Source organism: Ambystoma mexicanum, chromosome 10 (assembly GCF_040938575.1).
Source record: "Ambystoma mexicanum isolate Mex_15411 chromosome 10, UKY_AmexF1_1, whole genome shotgun sequence".
Classification (NCBI taxonomy): Eukaryota; Metazoa; Chordata; class Amphibia; order Caudata; family Ambystomatidae; genus Ambystoma; species Ambystoma mexicanum.
The window spans coordinates 1,242,422,777-1,242,442,927 of NC_090932.1; the positions used below are offsets into that span (position 1 = coordinate 1,242,422,777).

Below are 20,151 nucleotides of genomic sequence, written 5' to 3' on the forward strand. Positions count from 1 at the left end.
GCTAATACAAAGGAGCTGATTGCAGTGCCAAACCCAGAAGCTTGTGTTAGCCAAAATCTACTCACACATTACAGTGCTATATAAGATAAGCAACGAGGTAGCATAACCGTGTGTGCACGTGTTTGAAAATGCAACCAAGCAGGCTCTCCTTTGGCTCCAAAGGAAGAAGGTTTAGACGCTACTGCCCCTCTTGGCATGGAAAGCACGACTACCACAGGCAAAACTGGGGCAACGTAGATGCGTCGAATTGCCCGTCTGCCTCAGCATCGATGTTGTAAGGATGGCATGGTACCAAACAGCGAAGACGAACACAAGTGATCAGTTCATAGTTTATTTGTATAGCGCCTATACACAGTGTGTTTCAAAGTGCTTCAAGGCAAGTATAGCGCCTATACACAATGTGTTTCAAAGTGCTTCAAGGCAAGGGACGGAGCAAGGGAAAATACAACGACATTTTTACAAGGCTTTGAGACATAAAGAATGTGAAATTACTATTGTACTAGGCCTGGCGACATTTCAGATAGTACAAGAGCTATGACAAAGATGAGGTAGGAGATGACAGACAAGCAACTATCGTACTAGGCCTGACAATATTTCTGGTAGAGCCAGAGAATTGATAATAGGTGCGGGGGAGAGGTGAGGAACAAAATAAGCGACTGTCATACTAGGCCTGACTACATTTCAGGTAGTGCTGGAGGGGGTCGGGGGAGGAACAAAACAAGAAGGTTGGTGGGGGGGGGGGGGGACAAAACAAGAAGGGAGGGGGAGGAAAACAAACAAGCTATCACTGTACTAGGTCTGATGACATTTCGGATAGAGTAACAGCTATGACTGAGATAAGGATAGGAGAGGCAGGTGGTAGGAGATGAGAAAGACTAGCAAATATTGTACTGGGCCTGATGACATTTCAGGTAGTGCTGGAGGGGGAGGGAGCATCAGGGCCTTCTGCCAAAGTCTCGCAATGAGTCTCGCAATGAGTCTCTCAATGCAGAGGACCTGGTGCAGCAGACAAAACACAAACATTCCTTTGTCAAGATTTCACTTTTACAAGTTCAAGATTGGTCTACCTCCTTCGGGCTCAGATCACGGGTCCCCCTCGTCCGGGCTCACACCCCTTTTCTACAATGTTGACAATTTGGTCTACTTCGTTCGCGCTCGGATCATGGATACCCCTCGTCCAGGCTCAGATCCCCTTTCGATACCAGAATCGAAGACTTCCGAATGTGCAATGGGTTTTGTTTAAACCATCGCAGGACCACTTCGATTCACTTCACACAATTTACACTTAACATTGCTTTTCTGCTTTCGTTTCCTTTAGTCAAGATATCGTACCTAGACCTTAGATTGTCAACTGTATCTTTTCTTCAAAAAATCATCAGCAATGTATCTTCACTTTCATCTTTCATCACACATGTTTAACAGTGCTCACTTCACAATGTTGCTGCTTGCAACCTTGACTTCAACACAGACTGGTCTGCCCAACTTGCCGGCTGTGGTGTTCTATGTCAATTCTTTGATATTGGAGCCAAGGACGCTACCACGACATCTGATGCTCCTCCCTGCCTTGGCCAGTCACCCGGGAGGACTCTCAATATCTCCGACACACAATGCAGGATTCTTTAGCCTTGTTTCCTGGTCTTACGTTTTCTGCTTAGGTTTCTTGAAATTAACGGCTTCCTCTCAAATAGGTCACGATGTTGCCCCTCTCACGAACCTCTCATGCAGGCTGTCTTTCTCACCTCGTTCAACTGCCAACTTGAAACTGCTGTACCTTTGTGTGTTTTGCCTCGCTCAGAGTGTGATCTCATGCTCTGCCTTTTATCCGTGTTGGGAAGTGTAATGGAAGTCAGGTGTGAGCCATTGCCGATAATTGCCTGACCTAGTATTGGGACAGGTCATGTACACAGCTCAGGTGTGAGTCTATTTTTTCCAAGATCGGGCTGTCTTTGAGTAAGTGTTTGTGCAGGAAAAGGGCTTGAGGCTTGTGGATTTTCTAAATATCCCATTGGGTAAGATGGGATAAAGGTGTTACAGGAAGAAGGATACCGCGTCTCACCATCCAGTGTCCCATTCCCCTAGGGCCCCTCACCCAGGTAATCCTGCCGCACTGGTCCACCCTCAGGGTCTGGATCCAAAGGTGTTGGCCATGCCCTAGCCGCCTGAGAGAGAGATCCACGGGGACTAGCGGGTGAGACACCTTCGGGTTTCTCACAATGTTCATAACACACACAAAGCAGAAGCATCTTTGAGTTCTCCCCTCATGTTTCTCACTTTGTAGAGAGATCATCGCCTTTGACACTTGGGTCCTCAGGTTGGTGGGACTGGGGTACTGTTTAGCATTTAGCAGGCAACCCCTCGACCGACCACTACCGCCCTCCACAACTGGAATTCCAGGAAGAACTGCAAGCATTTCTGTTGAAGGGCACAGTGGAGGAGGTACAAGCCAGGTAGAGAGGTTTGAGCTGGTACTCCTGCTACTTCTTTGTCCCCAAGTAAGAGGGTGGACTCAGTCTCTTCCTGGACCCTTTAGGGCCTTGAAAATAGTTCCTGAGGAAGGACAGGTTCAGGATGGTGATTCTGAGGGAAATTCTCCAAGCTCTACAATAACAGGACTGGCTGGTTTTACTGGACCTTCAGGACGCTTATTTCCACATGCCGATGCACACAAAGCACAGGCGATTCCGAGGTCTGTCATTGGGGATACTCATTTTTAGTTCAAGGTGCTCCCCTTTGCCCTTTCCTCTGCACCCAAGGTTTTCACTTCGCTGATTGTTGGCGGCCACCTCAGGAGATCTGGTGGCTTGCTATTCCTGTACTTCGATGACTGGCTGATCTGAAGTTGTGCCTGAAACACGTTTTGATGTACCTTGAGGACATGTTCTTGCTGCCGCACAGCCTGCGCTTCTCCCTGAATAAAGTCGCAAGTTACACCGGCACAGAAGCTTCAGCTTATTGGGACAGTCCTGGACACTCAGGAGGGGTATGGCTTTACCCCTGACCCACTGAGGAGAGTCATCATTGCACAAATGGTCAATCTTTTCTAGAACTCAAGTCGACTCCCAGCATCCACCTTCCTCCATCTCTTATGCTTCATGGCCTCCTGCATTTCTCGTGCCAGAGGCCAGGCTCTAGATGAGATCCCTACTTCAGCTTTAGGAGTCGGTGGTCCGAGTATTCAAGCGAGATATCCAATGTCCTGCAGGTGTTTGGGTCGGTTGCTGACAACCTATCCTGGTGGAACAGGTCCAACATTTAGGCAGGAAAGTCCTTTTGGGCACCCTTGTGGACATCAAGGTGGTCATGGACGCCTATTTGAGAGGTTGGGGACCCACTGAGGAGACCTTCAGGTGAGCAGCCATTGGTCCCAGAAGGAGAGCCTTTGCCATATCAACCTGCTGGAGCTGCATGTGGTCAGAATGGCGATGTCTGCCTCCGTGCCCTCTCTCCAGGAGTGTGGTGTGGTGGTGATGGGGAGAGGGGTGATGGGACATGTTCTGGTGTTAACAAACAACACAGTGACAATGCACTACCTCCACACACGGAATTGTTCATTCACTGCCCCTGTGCATGGAAGCCATGCGGCGATGGTTCTGGTATCTTTCCGAACAAGACTATGCAATAGAAGCGTATTGAGCACAGCTTTAGTGTAGATAAGCAGGGAGGAGAACAGTGCATATCAGTGTCGACCGGAGCCCAGGACATATAGCAGTGGTGTATCAAAAATGTAACATACATTCAAGCGCAACAAGTTCCTGGAGATCGCAATCATCTAGGGGATAGCCTAGGCAAGGTAGTCCAGCAGAATCGCCAGTGGGAAATGGGAAATCAACACAAATACACTCAAACAGATTTTCAAGATATGGATGCAGCCAACAGTGGATCTGTTGGCAACAGCCCAGAAAACAAAGTAGTGAAGCTTTGCATCAAGTAACCACAAAAAAGGTTATTAGGGAAGACACTATGAATGAGTTGGCCAGGGATGTTTACTTACACCCCACCCCCAAACCCTCCACACCTGTACACCGCTACTCTGCAAAGTAGTTCACAAATTAATACACAAAAGGCTTACACTAATATTGATTGCACCAATATGGGCAAAGTAAATAATGTATCCCCACCTTTTAAGGATGGCAGTTCAACCACCTTTAAAACTACGGGCAATCCAGAACTTACTAATACAACAGCCTGGCCAGCTAACACACCCATGTCCACAGACAATTAACTTGGTAGCATAGCTACTGAGGGCATAGAGTTTGGGGACTTGCAACTGCCAGCAAGATGTATGAAACTACTAAGGGAGACCCGAAAAACAAACACAGAATTCTGCTGTTACAACAAGCGAAAGCGTTTTTTAATATGGTGCACTCAAAAGGGCATCAATACCATTACATGTTTACCAGCAGACATTGTTACTTACCTCCTTTATCTCTTAAGCTTGATATTGGACTATACCTGCCTCAAAGTACATCGGGCAGCTTTGGTAACTCGCACTACATCCCAGCATAAGGTGTGTTGGTGGAAAGTCCCTGTTAAAGCCTTCATGGAATGAGTTAAAATAATATATCCGCCTGTTGCTCACTCACCCCCATGAGGGGGACCCTCAATACTGTTTCAAAGACTCATGGGTGCACCTTTTGAGCCTGTGCACAAGGATACTTTAAGGGATCTCTCATAAAAAGTTGCTTTTCTAATACTAGTCACATCTGTTAATACCAGTCACATCTGTTAGGAAGAGCAAGTGAACTACAAAGCCCAGTTCGTAACAGGACCTTTTGTCTCACAGAAGCTGCTTTGCTCACCTAAGTACATCTCAAAATTACATATCGACTTGTCCATAGAACTGCCTGGTTTCCAAACCCACAAATTAGCGGGGGGGGAGCACTACATGCACTAGATACGTGCAGAACAGTCCAGTTTTACTGGAGAGAACAAAAACACAACGAAAGACAAGTCATTGCTTTGTCTCTTTTGCAGTGGGTCATGAAGTAGATCCAGTAACCAAGGTCACCTTTGGTAGGTGGATCGTTAAGTGTTCCTTGCTGGTAAAAAGACATTCCCTTTTAAGCCGAAGGTCCACTCTACGTGGACCACGGGAGCAACTCTGCCTTTAATTGGCAATGTTCTGTGTAAAGAAATTTGTAAGGCTGCAAATTGGAGTTCAGTACGTACATTGACGCCATGCTGTTTTGTCAATGCAAAGGCAAGGGCCCACCACCTTCCTCAGGTAGTGCCTGCTACTCTATACAAAGGATGTGAATCTGAGCAGATTCACAAGCACCAGAAGATCAATGTTACCCAATAAACATCTTTCTGTGACTTGACTCTTAGAATCCCATGCACCTGCCCTGCCTCCCCGCGAAAAAGCAACCTGACAATAACGAAAGCATCAGTCACAATTCATTGCTTTCACAACCCATACAGACCTTATGGAAAAACAATCTGAGGATTTTGACATCTGAGCGATCATGGGTACCTGTGCATGTTGGATAGGTATAGTGACGGGAAGGCCCCTGTCGACGCGCTATTTTTGAGTTAGAAAAATGGCTGTAATACTCTGAGCCAATCACTAGATGGTGGACTATGTAAAGCACGTGATTCCAAACCAATACAAGCCACAGAAAGACAATTACTGGGTAAGTAAGTATGTCGAGATACTTGACACCCCATACAAAAATGGAAATCTGATGATTAAGGATATGGAAAAAAAATTGTGGAAAAGGGGTAGAAGGAGCCAGACATTAAAACATAGTTAAAATGCCTAGTGCATGTACAAAAACAGCACATTGTGATAAGACACAGCACAACACACCTTATATATTGTATGTCCACCATCTGGCGATGGAGACACAACATATAGAGACCAGGGGTGAGAAGAAAAGGAAACAAGACTTGGAAACATTGTTAAAATAGTAATCCAGGCTCCCCAGTGTCAACACCAACAAAGTTACAGTATTTCTACACCTCCAGGGCTTAGTATTTAGTAACATACAAATGCACAGTCAATGCTTCTAGAGGGCTGAAAATGATTCTAAAACACAGCTAGAGGCCACCAAAAGGCAAGATACATTTTATCAAGAATTGCCAAGACATTACACTTAATCAAAAAAGGGAATGTTACCAATGATTGTTAGTGTAAATATGCATCTACATTTTCTGAAGTGGAGAGCGTGACTTTCAAACTACACGGAAAATCACAGGTAAGTGCTTAAGTTCTAGTCGTTGGCCAAAAGCTCACTGGACCTTCACTGGGTGCAGGAATAAGTTCCATGGGCAGGCAAGTACCCCCAAAGTCACATTGGAACACTTTTTCAGGTGAATAGAAATGTCCCATAGAAGTAACCGAGACAGTCAATGGGCAATCTGCATGTATAGGAAAATTCAGGTAAGTCAAAGTTCTCCCCACGGGTTACATATGTGCTGGCCTATAATCCCAGGGCAGTTCAGAGGAGACTTGATTTAAGAGTTTGAGGTCTTTTCAAGAACCAAAAGCCTCATAAGAAAATGCAGCAAAATGGGGAATCCATTGGCAAAATGTAGTTGAGGCCCTTGTGTGACTAGTCTCAAACCCTGACACCAGAACACCTGAGGGTGATTATCACAAATAATCTGCTGTGCCATCCCAGATACCAGAGGTAGGTTACCATTCTGTTTGCTGCTTAAAAGTTGGTTCAGTTAGGCAAACAACCTGGTAAGTATGTGTCGCCTTTTCTAGTCATTTACTGTATTTGGTTCGTAGAGCGTTGAACCTGGGCCCAAAAATGGAAAAGAGCAAGGACTATTCCCACAAGGGTTCCCCTTCAAACTAGAAGCAAAAGCAAATGTGAGAAAGACTCTAGGACAATGAGGGATTCTAGCAAATCAGGATCCAGATGTTTAAAGGACAATGAGGGAACCAACCAGCAGAAGACGGTCTGCAAAGAAGACGGCAGTGGAGTCAACCCAGGAATGTCCAGAAGAACAGATGAAGCAGACTGTTGGACTCTCAGTACCCTTTTATGCTTTACAGTGACACCCACCAAGGCGCAATAAACATGGCGGTATGATGTAAGCTGGAGGTAAAAAGCCCTGGAGAGGATTTCAGCACGGAAGGACTAGCCAACCGCACAAGTTAACCAGTATGGCCAAATCTGGTCCTTAAATTGCAGAAACACTAGCAAACTGCTGGAGGACTTGGGTAAGTAAACCTGGGCATTCGAAAATGCCAGTAGCAGAACAATACTTGTTTTTAGGCCTTCCTCTTAGTTTATAAGAGCTGGCTTAAGTGTGCCCACCAATCACTATAGGGGGCCCAAGGACAAAATATCAGGGAGCCAATTTGTCTCGTTGGACTCTCAATCTCCCATTCAACACAAACAACCCCCACCTGATGTGATCTGACCTGCCCAAGGACAGGTACTGGTCCAAACCAGTAAAAACCAGTATGCAGGCTGCCAAACTGAACTCACAAAGAGCCCATGTGAGCAGAGCGGCCATTTGAGCCCATCTCATAGTTGCTCTAAGCAAAGGAAGCCCCTAAAACGAATTGACTGAGAGCAGGGTTTAAAGAATACTATTTGGGCCGCCTAAGGCTACCAAAAAAGGTACATTGGAATACCAGTGCGTAAAATGGCTTGAACCCTTGGTGAAGTCAAAACTAACTGCTACCACCGGTCAACTGCCTTAATGTAGAAGGATAAAATCAGCCTATAGAACAACCGGTGTGCTTAAGCATTCCTGGGACTCGGAGCCTTATGGGCAACTCAGACCCATGTACTTCTAATGAGCCAAACAGTATTGCAATGGCAGAGAGACTTCAGCAGAAGTTGTTCAACCCACCAAAACTAGGTCAGTGATCCTAAAATAAATTCAAAATAACCCTAGCATTGGCAATAATTGAAATTCTGTCTTAACATACATAAAGGAGCATCCAAAGCTAAATATCTTTCAAGCTATCTAATAACTTATGAAAATCCTCCCTTGGACCATTATCCCCAAGGTACAACTGGGTTTGTTCGGTAAAAGAATAGCTACGATCCCAATCGAAAAACAAAACTCGACCAGGTTGCCTCCTTTTAATCCTTCTCTTCTATTAATCCCTTAAATAGGGTAGTCAAGAGTAATCCCATTTGCCCCTGTTTGGATTCCAGGGATTTTAATTCTGTCCTTCCTATATTTCATTTATTTTACTGGGATTCGAGTGCGTTGCTATAGTGGGAGTCTTTCTGTACTGTTTACACCGAGCTTTGATCTGATTGGTCATTTCCTACTCTTTTGCTCTGGGCTTTCCCGTTCTTTCGGATGCTTTTACAGTAAGGCTGTATCACGTATACCATGAATTTTACTGTCTGAAATCCTTAATCTGTTAATTTTATTTGATCTAGTTTTATATTGTTATTTCCTTTTTATCTCGCTGCATGAATGTCTACAATACGGCATGTGCTGGTTGACTGGACACCCGTTATCAAGGGATTGCACGCACCTGCACATAGTTTTTATTTTTTCAACCTTTGTAATTTACTTACTTTGTCTCCGTATAATGCTTTTCTAGCGTGGAGGGTGCCTCGCCTCACTAGTGTTTTCAGGTGACTGGTGCCTGATTCTGTCCCTGCTATATTTCATATATTTTATTGCCACTCAAGCTCCCTGCTATAGTCAGTCTTTTGGCACTGTTTTCACCAAGCCTTTAGCTGATTGGTCACCTATGATACTATGCGCCAAAGTCTAGCCCATCTGCGCTAGTTCATGCAAAGTCTGAACTTTGGGCGCTTCCTTCTTGTCCAAGTTGTAATACTCTGCAGACCTTGTTAAAGTTGACACCCCCGAATACTACTCTCTCTACCAGGATGGTTGCAGTCATGTGTTATCTCATAATCACACACTCTGCACTGCGTGCCTTGTTAGTGAATACCTGCTCCTTGGTAGCACATAAAACTCAATATGTTTGATATTCTATCCAAACATAATTCCGATCTAGTTTGCATCACTGAGAACTGGCTTACAAAAACCTTGTCTCCCGATCTGGTTCAAGCATTACCGGTTGGTTAATCCATTTTGCATGTAGATTGTGAGGCTGCCTTCCCATCTAGCAGCAATGCCCTTATATACAAGAATAACTTGCCTTGTTCTTTACCTTTAAACTGTATTGTGAAAATAGAATGTTTATTTGTGTGTATCTCCATTTCTCCATCTTGTACTCGGATAGCTGGTTATACTAGTCAATTGCGCCTGCCACAGATATTTACATCATAAACAAGTTTGATCAAAATCTGTACACTTGGCACATAATCAAGCGTTACATTTACTATGTTTTGATTTTCATATGATATGATATGGCATTTGTAACGCGCCTATACACAAGTGTTTCAAGGCGCGACGATGCAGGGATGGGGGAACAAGGGGAGACAGACAACAATCCTACTAGGCCAGGTGTCATTCAGATCGCACAAGTGCATGGGTAGGGGGGGAAGGGAAAAGTGCAAGGGGGAAAGGGAGAGGGGAAAGTGCAGTACAGGGTTAGTAATGAACAAGATAAATAATAAGGGCCAGCTGGTGGCAAGTGCAAGATAAGTGCAGACAAGTGCTGGGAAGGGGGGCTGTAGGGATACAGACAGTCCCGCAGTGCAGGGGTTGCCAGGAAGGCAGTGCAGGGGAGAGTGGCTGGGCCAAGGACCGAGATTGGTGAGTGGCCCAGTTGCTGATTCAGTACAGTTTCAGTGATTTAGCAGGGGAGAGGGAGAGAGAAAGCCGAAGCAAAGAGGAAGGTTTTGAGGTGCTCCCGGAACCGGAGATGGTTCTCGAGTTTCAGGGAGGCAGGAAGGCTGTTCAAGAGGGAGGCCCCTGCTGCGGAGAGAGATCTCCCCCCCAACTCTTTGCTTGGAGAAGCGGCTGACCCTGAGGGAGTTGGAGGCGGAAGAGCGAAGTGCTCGAGAAGGAAGATATTTAGGAAGGGAGAGTTGAAGGTAATTTGGACCCAGGCCCCAGAAGGCCTTGTGGACAATGCAGAGCCGACATGTGTTGATGGGGGTCGGCTAACGGAAAGGATTGATAGCTCTTTCTCGATTCTGTGGGTGGTGGTGAATGGCCATTCTTAGCTGGAGTGATTTGTCTGGTTAATTCCGATAACGAACGATACTCCTCCATGCGAACTAGTTAAGCGACCTCCAGCAATATGTGTCGGCTGTGATCAGAAGAAAATCAAAACCTGATAAATGTAACTCTTGATTATGTACTAACTGTACAGATTTATCTTTTGATCAAACGTTATGATGGAAACATTAGTGGCAAGCACAATTGACTAGTATAATCAGCTATCTGTTTATTATACATGAGGCTAAGGGTAGAACCGCAACATACTAGTTTTTCAGCACACCATACTACACATAATTAGTGGTCTAAGCGCACTAAGAAGCGGTCTTAGCCTAACTATTGTTATCTCCATCTTGTATTGTCCACATTTTGATGGCTTACTGCACCCCTCCCCATGACCTGGATTTCTTAACATTGCTTGATTAATGTATTACTAATTACCAAAATCATCTTGTGGTTGGCTATTTTGACATTTGGTTTAATGCTTTGGGTGACTCTATTTTTTTTTTTGTGTTTTTGTTTTTTTACTTGAGTTTAATCAAAGGAAAAATTATTTTTTCAAGAGTCTGTTACTGGTTGGCTTCATTGTTTTGTTTCTTTCTACAAATCTACGTAACTGAATATCTTGTCGTTTTCTTTGCATTTAATGTCTTTTGGTTTAAGATGTTTGGGTAGTGTGCAGTCCCTCGCACAGGGAAAATCTGTTGTTCTGGGTTTCGCTATCGTTACTAGCTACTGTTGACCCTTAATTGCTATTTGTCTTTGTTTCTCAATGTGCGTATTCCTACCTGGATGACTCTATTGGGGCTCCTTTTTCTTGTAGGCAGACTGTTTTCCTGCATCAACATGTTGTGGGCCCTACCCACAACAGAGGTCAAAAACGCTTGACCTGATATTTGCCCATTTTCATTAGTCCAAGTATTCCTGCTTCTTCCTTTAAGCTGGACTGATCATTTTTGGATACCTTTTAAAATATTGCAACTTCTTCTTTTGTTCCTAAAACTTAACTCAGGAGCTCTAAAGCGGTGAACCCGTTGTTTTAGCACATACTATTAACTCTTACTTCGTTTCTCTTTCAGCTGACTCTTTTCTTCCACCTTTGGCCAATCTTGCCACAGCTTTCTCTAATACAACTGTTAGCAACTTTAAAGCTTGTTTGTAAATCGCAGCTCCCTTCTTGCTCCTGGTACACAGCAGAACTTACTGCTATGCGTCTTCAGTTCCGCCAATTTGAGCGTAAATGGCATCATGAATATGATCCTGTAGCTGTCTATTTTTAAAGATAAACAGTCGGCATACCATAAAGCAAGAAGAGCTGCTAAGTGATTTTTCTATGTGAAGACGCACTTCAGAGAATGCTTCTAAACATCTGTTTCAAACGATTAGCGATTCGGCCGCACCCAACACTTTACCTTCTGTCCCTGCTTCTGAGTCTATCTGGTAAGCCATCTAGTTTTTTTAATGAGAAAAAGTCAACATTTGGGCTGGTAATACCTGCTCTAATGGTCCTGAAATTCCCATTATACAGTTTCCCTCGCCTCCATCACCTAACTCTGTTTTGCTAACTTTGAATTCCTTCCAGCTCATAGATTGTGCTGCTGTTACCTGATTAGTCCTTAGTCTGAAATCTACATCTCCTCTCCTCTCCTCTGGATGCTATCCTTGTTCGCCTCATTAAACTGATAGTGACCCACCTTGACGAGGTTCTGGTAAAAGCAGGTAAGCCCTCTGTTGTGGGGTTATATTTCTGCGTCTTTAAATCCTGCCCTGGTTGTCCCTCTTCTTAAGAAACCGACCTTAGATGCCGTCATCCCTCATATCTCCCTTCTCCCCTTCTTGATGAAAGTTATCGAGGCGATGGTCACTCTGCAACTTGGAGATTTTCTTGAATTAGCTGGTGTGATTGACCCTTTTCAGCTTTGCTTCCTCTGCCCTCTTATGGGTACTGAATCAGTCTTTGTATCAGTAATTGACAACTTGACCATGATTCGTGACTAGGGCAGAGTTGCTGGTCTTATTTTATTAGACCGTTCTGCTGCATTCAACACTATTGACCATGCCAACGTCCCGTTCAGAATTTGGAGTTGGGTATTGCTGGTACTGCATTGTACTCATTTGCTGCCTTCCTTCTCATTCACAATCTGTTTCACTTCTCCCATTCCCCTCACCTGTGGTGTTCCTCAATGCTGGGCTCTTTTCCCTCTGCATTTGAATATTTACATTCAGCCGTTAGCCAGGCTCATCCTCTCCCATGGTTTCCATTTCTACACATGCGGGTGACACCCAGGTCCTTTTCAGGCTGGACATTGAATGGGCCAGTACGGCGTGTCTCCTCTGGCCCTGTCTTGAAGCCATTGGGGAGTGAATAAGCATAAATTGGCGTTGTTGTAAGGTGTTGGTGGTGGGCTCATCCTCACTGAGTAACTTTGGACCTCTGATTTCTGGCCACTTTTCAGTAAGTGCTCACTCCCCATTCCAGTGCAGGTTATTAAAAACTGTTTGTAGCACTGGCTTTTTTAAATTGAAACTCCTCAAGAGGGTGCTTCATTACATTCCTCCAAACTACCATGTGCCCGCAATGCGGCTGCTCTCAATGGTAGTTTGGATTATTGTAAGATTTCTTTATACTGCCCCTCTCAAGTTCTGTCTTCTTCAAACTCATTGCTTCTTAATGTCCCTCGTTACTGGCTGGCCCGTTTCGTAGGCCAGGCCTTCTCTATATCTGGCCCTATACTCTGCAACTCTCTTCCTTTTGCCTTGAGGGCTTTCTCAGACTTTGTCCTTTTCAAAGCTAGACTTAATACTCATGGTTTGTTCTTTTTTGCCTTCCTTTTTTGCTTTCTCTCATCGCATTCTTTTCCTTATGGCCTTGATGCCACTGTTCAGTTCCTGTAAAATCAGGCTGCAGTGTTTCAAACTACTACATTCACAAATACATATTCTAAGTCAGGTTGCATATTATGCCCATCCACAAAGACCTGCCATGTCTGTCTTGCATCTCCCTAACCACCTTATGGTGTTTTGGGTAGTTAGCCCATAGAAGAAAACTTAGTCTCAGTATGTTGACCCATAGATATTCAATTGAGGTTCGTGCCCATTCTGACCACTTCTTAAACTTATAAAGCTTTGCCTGTAAACCATACTGTCAGAACTATTTTCTCTATATTGGTGATGAAGCAGAAATAAGAGACACTTCTGCAAGTTTTCACAACAGTTTTCATGTGAAAGTGACTTTTGCAGAACACAGTTGGCAAACAGTGTGAATTTGGCAGTTTTTGGCCAAATGTTTTTAACACAGCCTCAAAATGTGTTGAGTATGTTTTTAAAGTCCATCTTTTTCCAAAAAGCAATTTTTCAAAAACTAGTTTCACAAATTAGCCTCCCAACAGCATTTATGGTCATGTAGATGTAACACAGATACCAGCATGACATCTGCAAATGGCGACAATTTATTGTCCTTCCTTGAATAAAATATGTATAGTACTGGGGCAAAGAAGAGGGGCTTGATAACCATGCAATAAAATGGAAGGTAGCATCCCTGCCTAATGCCGCTTAACCATGTGATCTCTTGCAGTAGGAATTCATTCCATTTTGGCATTCTGGGCATTTTAGTGAGCCATAACGATTACAATTATTTTCCTGAACTAAATTGGAGAATGTATTTTACTGACACCCAGATCAAACATCACTTCAACATCATCTTGTATCCTGGTTTGCAACATTGTGTTACTACTGACGTCTGCAATTATATTCGCTCTCCACTCTTGCTTCTCCTCTCTTTTTGACTGCTTACTCTTTTCTCTCCTCCTTTCCCTTTTCCATTTTCCTATCTCCGCCCCTTACTTTCTTCTATGCACTTACTCTATCAGAATTGTCACTGGACCTAATATGATGGCAACCTCGCTTGTTTCCTCCACCCTCCCATTACTGTTTTTTTCCTCCCCACCGCCCCTCCAGCACTATCTGAAATGTCATCAGGCCTAGTATGATAGTCACTTGTTTTGTTCCTCCTCTCCCTCACCTTTTGTTTTTCTCTGGCTCTACCAGAAATGTCGTCAGGCCTAGTACGGTAGTCGCCTGTCGGTTTCCATTTCCTTCCCACTCTCCCCCTCCCTTCCTTATCTATGTCTTGGCTCTTGCACTATCTGAAATGTCGTCAGGCCGAGTATGGTAGTTAATTTCACATCCTTACTGTTCATGGCCTGTAAGAATGTGGCTTGTATTTTCCCTTGTTCCCTCCCTTGCCTTGAAGCGCTTTGAAACACATTGTGTGTAGGCGCTATATAAATAAACAATCAAATCAAACGTAAGTTAAGGCAGTCAAAATCCTTTTTATTTTGTTTTTGTCTTGGGACAGGATTTACCAGATCTTGTACATTGTCCTCCTCCTGCCTGCTCCTTCTAATTATTGCCTGATCCTGGTAGGACCAGTAGAACACTCACAAAGCTTGTAGCCAAAGTCAAAACTCCTCGGAGCAGATAATCTGTAGGAGGGGCAATTCTTCACTGCCTTGCCAGATTTGGCACAAACTGAAATTATTGGTTTTATCATGGAGACCTTCCCATCATTGCCAAGTAGGCCTTATAGCATGATCCAGAGTTCTTTCAAACCCCAGACAAAGGTTATATACATGTTCACAGTTCCAGAGCACTGCTTTTGGGAACCAATGGATTCAGCCGCTGCATTGACTGAACCAAATCTTTCAAACCCGCAGCATCTTTTTGCTGTTCACGGAAACTCTTTTCTTCACCAGAGATCCAGTCTCCAGGATGCCAGCTGAGTAGTGTCTTTTGTCCTGGAGGGGCACAACATTCATACGCCAGCAGGTTTGCATGCACATGCTCTGAGTTAAGGTATTATCGCTATTGTGGCTCTTGTAACAGTATTCCTTGCTTCCTTCCTACAGTTGACCCTGCCCATTCTCTTTGTCGATGTAGTTGCTGAGATCGTAGTATTTAGAGATTGAAGCTGGCACATGTCTAAAAGAGGCAGAGGCAGGCTTCCTGCTTTTCTTTTTCTCGCTTTGCTAGAAGATTTCCAGTAATGTTGCACTAATTTCCCAAGAATCTGTAGTGGATGGAAACTTAGATTTACCAGTACAAGAGTCACAGCACTGAGCGACAGTAAGACTAATTCATCACTCCATTATCTGTTGTTATTCATCAATTTCTAGGTCCGTTTGTCATTCAAGTCTGATTTCCAGTTTACAAAACAAAGGTACGAAAACTGAAACTGTTGGTTGGAATGATTGAGCCTGGAGGCAGTGTCCATGCAGATGTTGAGCAATGATAGTTTGCGTTACTGGAAGCAGGCAATATACCGATCATTAAGTAGGAATTGTTGTTTGTTGAATTCCAATAAAGGAAATGGGTAATAAAAGTTAGTGATGCAGGATTCGGGAATATGAAAATGGGTGCACATTGAAAGCAAAATTGACACTCTTCTGTCTGGTTTTGATACTGTAAAGACTAAAGACCAAGTAACCATTTGCAATGCATTGCTTCTCTATTTCCAGTAAAGTAATACAGTCACTGTCTGTTCTTTCTCCTAGGAATGTTCCTAGTGTTGGCAGCCTTCCTGATCAAGACTACCTGCAAATAAATACACCAGTCACCACTTGTAGCTGCACTGCACCAGCAAGTAATGGGGGGGCAGGAGGAGTATTACCTTCACCGACCACTCCTCGTTTCTCTATCCCTACTCCCCGCACGCCAAGGACGCCAAGAACTCCCCGCGGAGGGGGCACTGCCAGTGGGCAGGGCTCTGTTAAATATGATAGCACAGATTTGTGTTCTCCAGCCTCCACCCCCTCCACCATGCGTCCTCTGAACTCAGTGGAGCCTGCCAATGCCCATCCAATTCCTGAGGCGCACAGTCTGTATGTCATGCTTATCTTATCAGACTCTGTGCTCAACATTTTCAAGGACCGAAACTTTGATAGCTGCTGCATCTGTGCCTGCAACATGAACGTGAAAGGTGCAGATGTTGGGCTTTATATCCCTGACTCATCCAATGAGGACCAGTATCGATGCACTTGTGGCTTCAGTGCCATAATGAACCGCAAGTTGGGCTATAATTCAGGCCTTTTCATTGAGGATGAGCTGGACATCTTTGGAAAGGTTTCAGATATAGGTCAGGCAGCAGAAAGGAGACTGCTGATGTGTCAAGCTTTGCTTCAACAGCCAATGGGAGATGGGACAAGAAAAGTTCAGGAGCCGCCATCGAGCATCCTGCTGCTCCTTCAGAATCAGTGTGCACAACCCTTTACCTCGCCAAGCTGCCCAGACTATGTTTGTTCCAGCAGTCGTAAGTCTTTGCCTTGTGTAGGCTGGAACTATGACAAAGTGCAGGCAGAGAGCAATGATGCCTGGGTGGAGTGCTTCAATGCCCTGGAGCAAGGGAGGCAGTATGTGGACAATGCCACCGGAGGAAAAGTGGATGAAGCTCTAGTGAAAAGTTCCACAATACACCAATGGCCACATAACAATGGTAGGTTTTGAGCAGACGTTTCTACTTTGTTCAGTGCCTATGCCAAATTTGATTGCTTACTCTTTTGCAATGCTGCCTCTTTCGTGCCGGCCACATTTCTTTCAGAACTATCTTAGGCAATCTTCAAGCCAAAGATATGTTGCTTATTTTCGAAATTCTGAAATCATACTGTCTTACCCTGCTTTTCATTTTGTGTCCCAATATCATGTGACTAAAGGTCTGCTGTCTCGGATTAGCTATGTGTTAATGGCTGTACAGCATTTATGCTCAGTCCTGTGGATATAAACACTAAGGCCTTATTAATTGTATTAAATATTTCCAGAGCAACTTGAAAAATGGCCAAACAAGACAGCCAGTGTAGTCTCTACAAAGTTACTTTGAAAGAATGTTTGTGCTGTTCAGCCTTTCATAGTGCACGGTGAGATCTTCTGACTGCCTGTGTATTGAAAAGCGTTATTCTGTCATGAGGTCACAGACTGGTCGTTCAATACCCGCTGTTACTTGGATGTGATTATTATTGAATGTCTGCCAGTCTTCTACCCTGTTAAGGTAGGTAACTACCTGTAATTTGTTAAGCTCCTATATCCTCAAGACGCATTGTGCCCCAAGGGATTCTATTTTCCCTGTGCGCAGCTAGACGTGTGGGTTGGACTGATTGGTGGCAGCCTTTGTATGAGTCCAGTTTAACCAGCTAAGCCCCACATATCCCTACAGGGAACCCCTATTACAACTCAGCAGAGTCCAGCCAGGCATTGTTCCTATGAGAGTGAGTGGGGTACAGGTGTTGCCATAAATGATTGACTACTGCCATCCTCGGAGATTGTAGTTGCTCGAAACCGACGCAACCTGTTTTTTTGTGTCATGTATTCAAACCTTCATACAGACCCAAGTGAAACCTGGGAGAAAGTTCAGTGGCTTGAGTGGCTGCCAACGTTTTGAAAGTATGCAATGGTTATTAGTATGTTACCCCCTTCACTTAACATCTCCCACATAATCCAGTTGGTCTACATTCTTTGCAGGTAGAACCTGAAGTTGAGGTCTGAAGCACAGAACACAATACACAACGGACGAGGAAGCTCTGCTGGTTCCTGCACACTTTCAAGCATTGGTTTGATGTCAAAGCTCTGCTCAGTATTTTCAGACCCAGGCATCTACCGACCAGAGGAACCAAGTACTGGTATTATGCTCCCCTTAACCACCCATCATGAATGAGTCGCTTACATTCAAGAATGTTTGCTTCCAGAAAATCCTTGTTGCCCAGTTCCTGTGTGGAACTACCACGAAGAGGTGCAAGCACCAGACACTGAATGTGTCTGCAGTCATCCGAGTCTAGTCCTGTCACTTCAACCAGAACAAAAGACAAGCTACAACCAGAAAGAAACCAAAATTTAAAGTTGAGCATTCCACTGTCTGTCTGCTGGATTCCCTCTGTACCTTTGTAAACCAGTGCAGCATCTCCAACGTATTTGATATCTGCTCTTGAGTAATCCCTAAGAAAAGACTTACTTAACTTTATCCCTATCTTTAACAAAGTTAGGTCTGATACCAAAACTGGAGCCCTCAAAACATATCCTGATCAATATCCACTACGCCAGTCAGAAGCTTGTCCACCACTCAGTCTTAGACGTGCAAAGGTACTCAGTTTGTTGCTTGTAGCGGTGTGGAAGAGTACTTATAGTCGGTTGCTTGTGGCTGTGAGAAAATAAATGAGAGAGTCCCACAAGGTGTTCCGAGGCCTGATGAGGAACAGGACTTTGTGAGCCTTGTGGGCAGCGCCCTCGGGAAACCCTCACAGGGAATAAATCCCAATTCTGGAACTTGTGTGGCAAATGTTTAGATGGATCTTCCAAAGGAATGGTCCAGTAAATTCTAGTCTTCAAAGATGCAAAGTCCTGTTCCTAATTCTTAATACAAGAAGTAGCGAAATCCGTTTGCAGCAGGATGACTGGAAGCAAGCAGTCCGAAGGAGGAGATTAAATTTAAGAAGTGCGAGCAGAGAGTCGGGGATAAAGAAGGCACAGAATGGCAAAATCAGCATAGCAGTGACAGATCAGAAAGAAAAGGAACGAGTGGAATACAGAAATAGAAGAGGACGTGTCGAGGGAAAGGGAGGGTAAGGCTGGGCACAGCCAGAGGGAGTGCCATGAATGAACAAGGGACGTTCCATGCAGCGTAGAGTGGAATTACAACTGGAGAAAAGGCAGAACGAAAAGGAAATCTATAGACAAGGAACAAATGTGAAGAAAAGGAAGAAAAGGCCACAGGTAAAGGGAAGGCAGCAAGGGCAGCAACCGAGAGGTCAAAAAAAAGAGGAAAAAAATGCTGTCAGTCTGTAGTGAAATCACAGAACACGGCTAAAATGAAGAGGGAATGCGAACACGGAAAAAACAGCAGTGTCTGAATTGCAATGTAAGTCGGTCAGCGAGTAGCTACTTGCAAAACTGACCTGTCTCCCAGCATATGTAGAATGTTGCCGGAAGGTAGCCGAGGCGCCATTTTTGAAACTAGACTGCTGCCATGCAAGTATAGATGGCATTTAGGAGATGGGTCTGATTGCATTTCTTCCATTTGTTCCTTAAGGACCAAGGTTTTGGTTTCCTAATACTATTTCCTGTGAGAGACTGAATGTCAGTTGAGCCAATGAAAGTTGTAAAGTATCCCCAGAGTAGGAACTGCACCTTATTGTCGTGGTTGACCTTTGACTTTGCTATTGGGGTCAAGGAACATTCTTGGTCCTTCTGCCCCCCAATTTCTTAACTGCGTCCTTACGGTTTTACAGGAAGCCTATTTTCATAAAACATCTGTTGACATGGCTTTATTTAGAATAATAATGGGTTGCACTGTATTCTTGTCTATCCTGCTTCTCTGCTAAAAGTGACCATGATTGTTAGACAACTGCAATCTCTTGGTGAGCTAAGCAAAACGTAATCATTGCCGGTTTGCCAGTGTTTAAGAAAATCACTTCCACACCGTTCGACTGGGATATTCCTTGGAACAGTGACAAACTGAGCATATTGCTGTCAGGTTTTATTTCTTCAGTCCTTTGGAGGTTGCTGAACTCCACTAACCTCATCTGAGATGTACAGTCTGTGGCTCTACAATTCCAGCAGCACACCGGACACCCTCAAGGAGAAAGGGGGAAGTAAACAAAATAACAAACGGCCAGATCTCAACTTAATCGCCCTCTGCGTCTGGATTTCTGTTTTCATTTCATTGATCTGGAGGCAGCTGAACTGTTGAATTCTAACTGTTTTCAGAAGCTTCACAAGAGACTCTGGAAGTCACTATCTTTTGTGAGAAACTAAATGGTGTCTGTCCCCGGGAATCAGGTGGCCAGGGCACGGCCATAGCCTTTGGATCCAGACCCTGGGGGGTGGACCAGTGTGGGAGAATCACCTGGGGGAGGGGTCTTCATGGGTTGGGGTCAGACAACCGCTGGTGAGACACAGTATTCCACCCTTTCCCGTACTCGTGACCCATCCTATTTTATAGGATTCTCCAATGTTCTAACCCCTTCCAACCCTCTTCTGCACAAACACTGGGCTTTCCGCTAATCTGGTTGGACAAAGTCAGGCACTTGGGCACTTGACTTTAAT

At 44.5% G+C, this 20,151-nt stretch overlaps 1 protein-coding gene across 1 annotated transcript in view; it reads left to right on the forward strand.

Annotated features, from left to right (window-relative positions):
- The window catches only part of MED13L (mediator complex subunit 13L), a 2,324,591-nt gene that overhangs the window by 1,654,230 nt on the left and 650,210 nt on the right, over positions 1 to 20,151 (forward strand). The window contains exon 17 of the mRNA XM_069619219.1: positions 15,618 to 16,555. Coding sequence (XP_069475320.1) covers positions 15,618 to 16,555 — 938 coding nt within the window. The remainder of the gene's footprint in view (positions 1 to 15,617; positions 16,556 to 20,151) is intronic.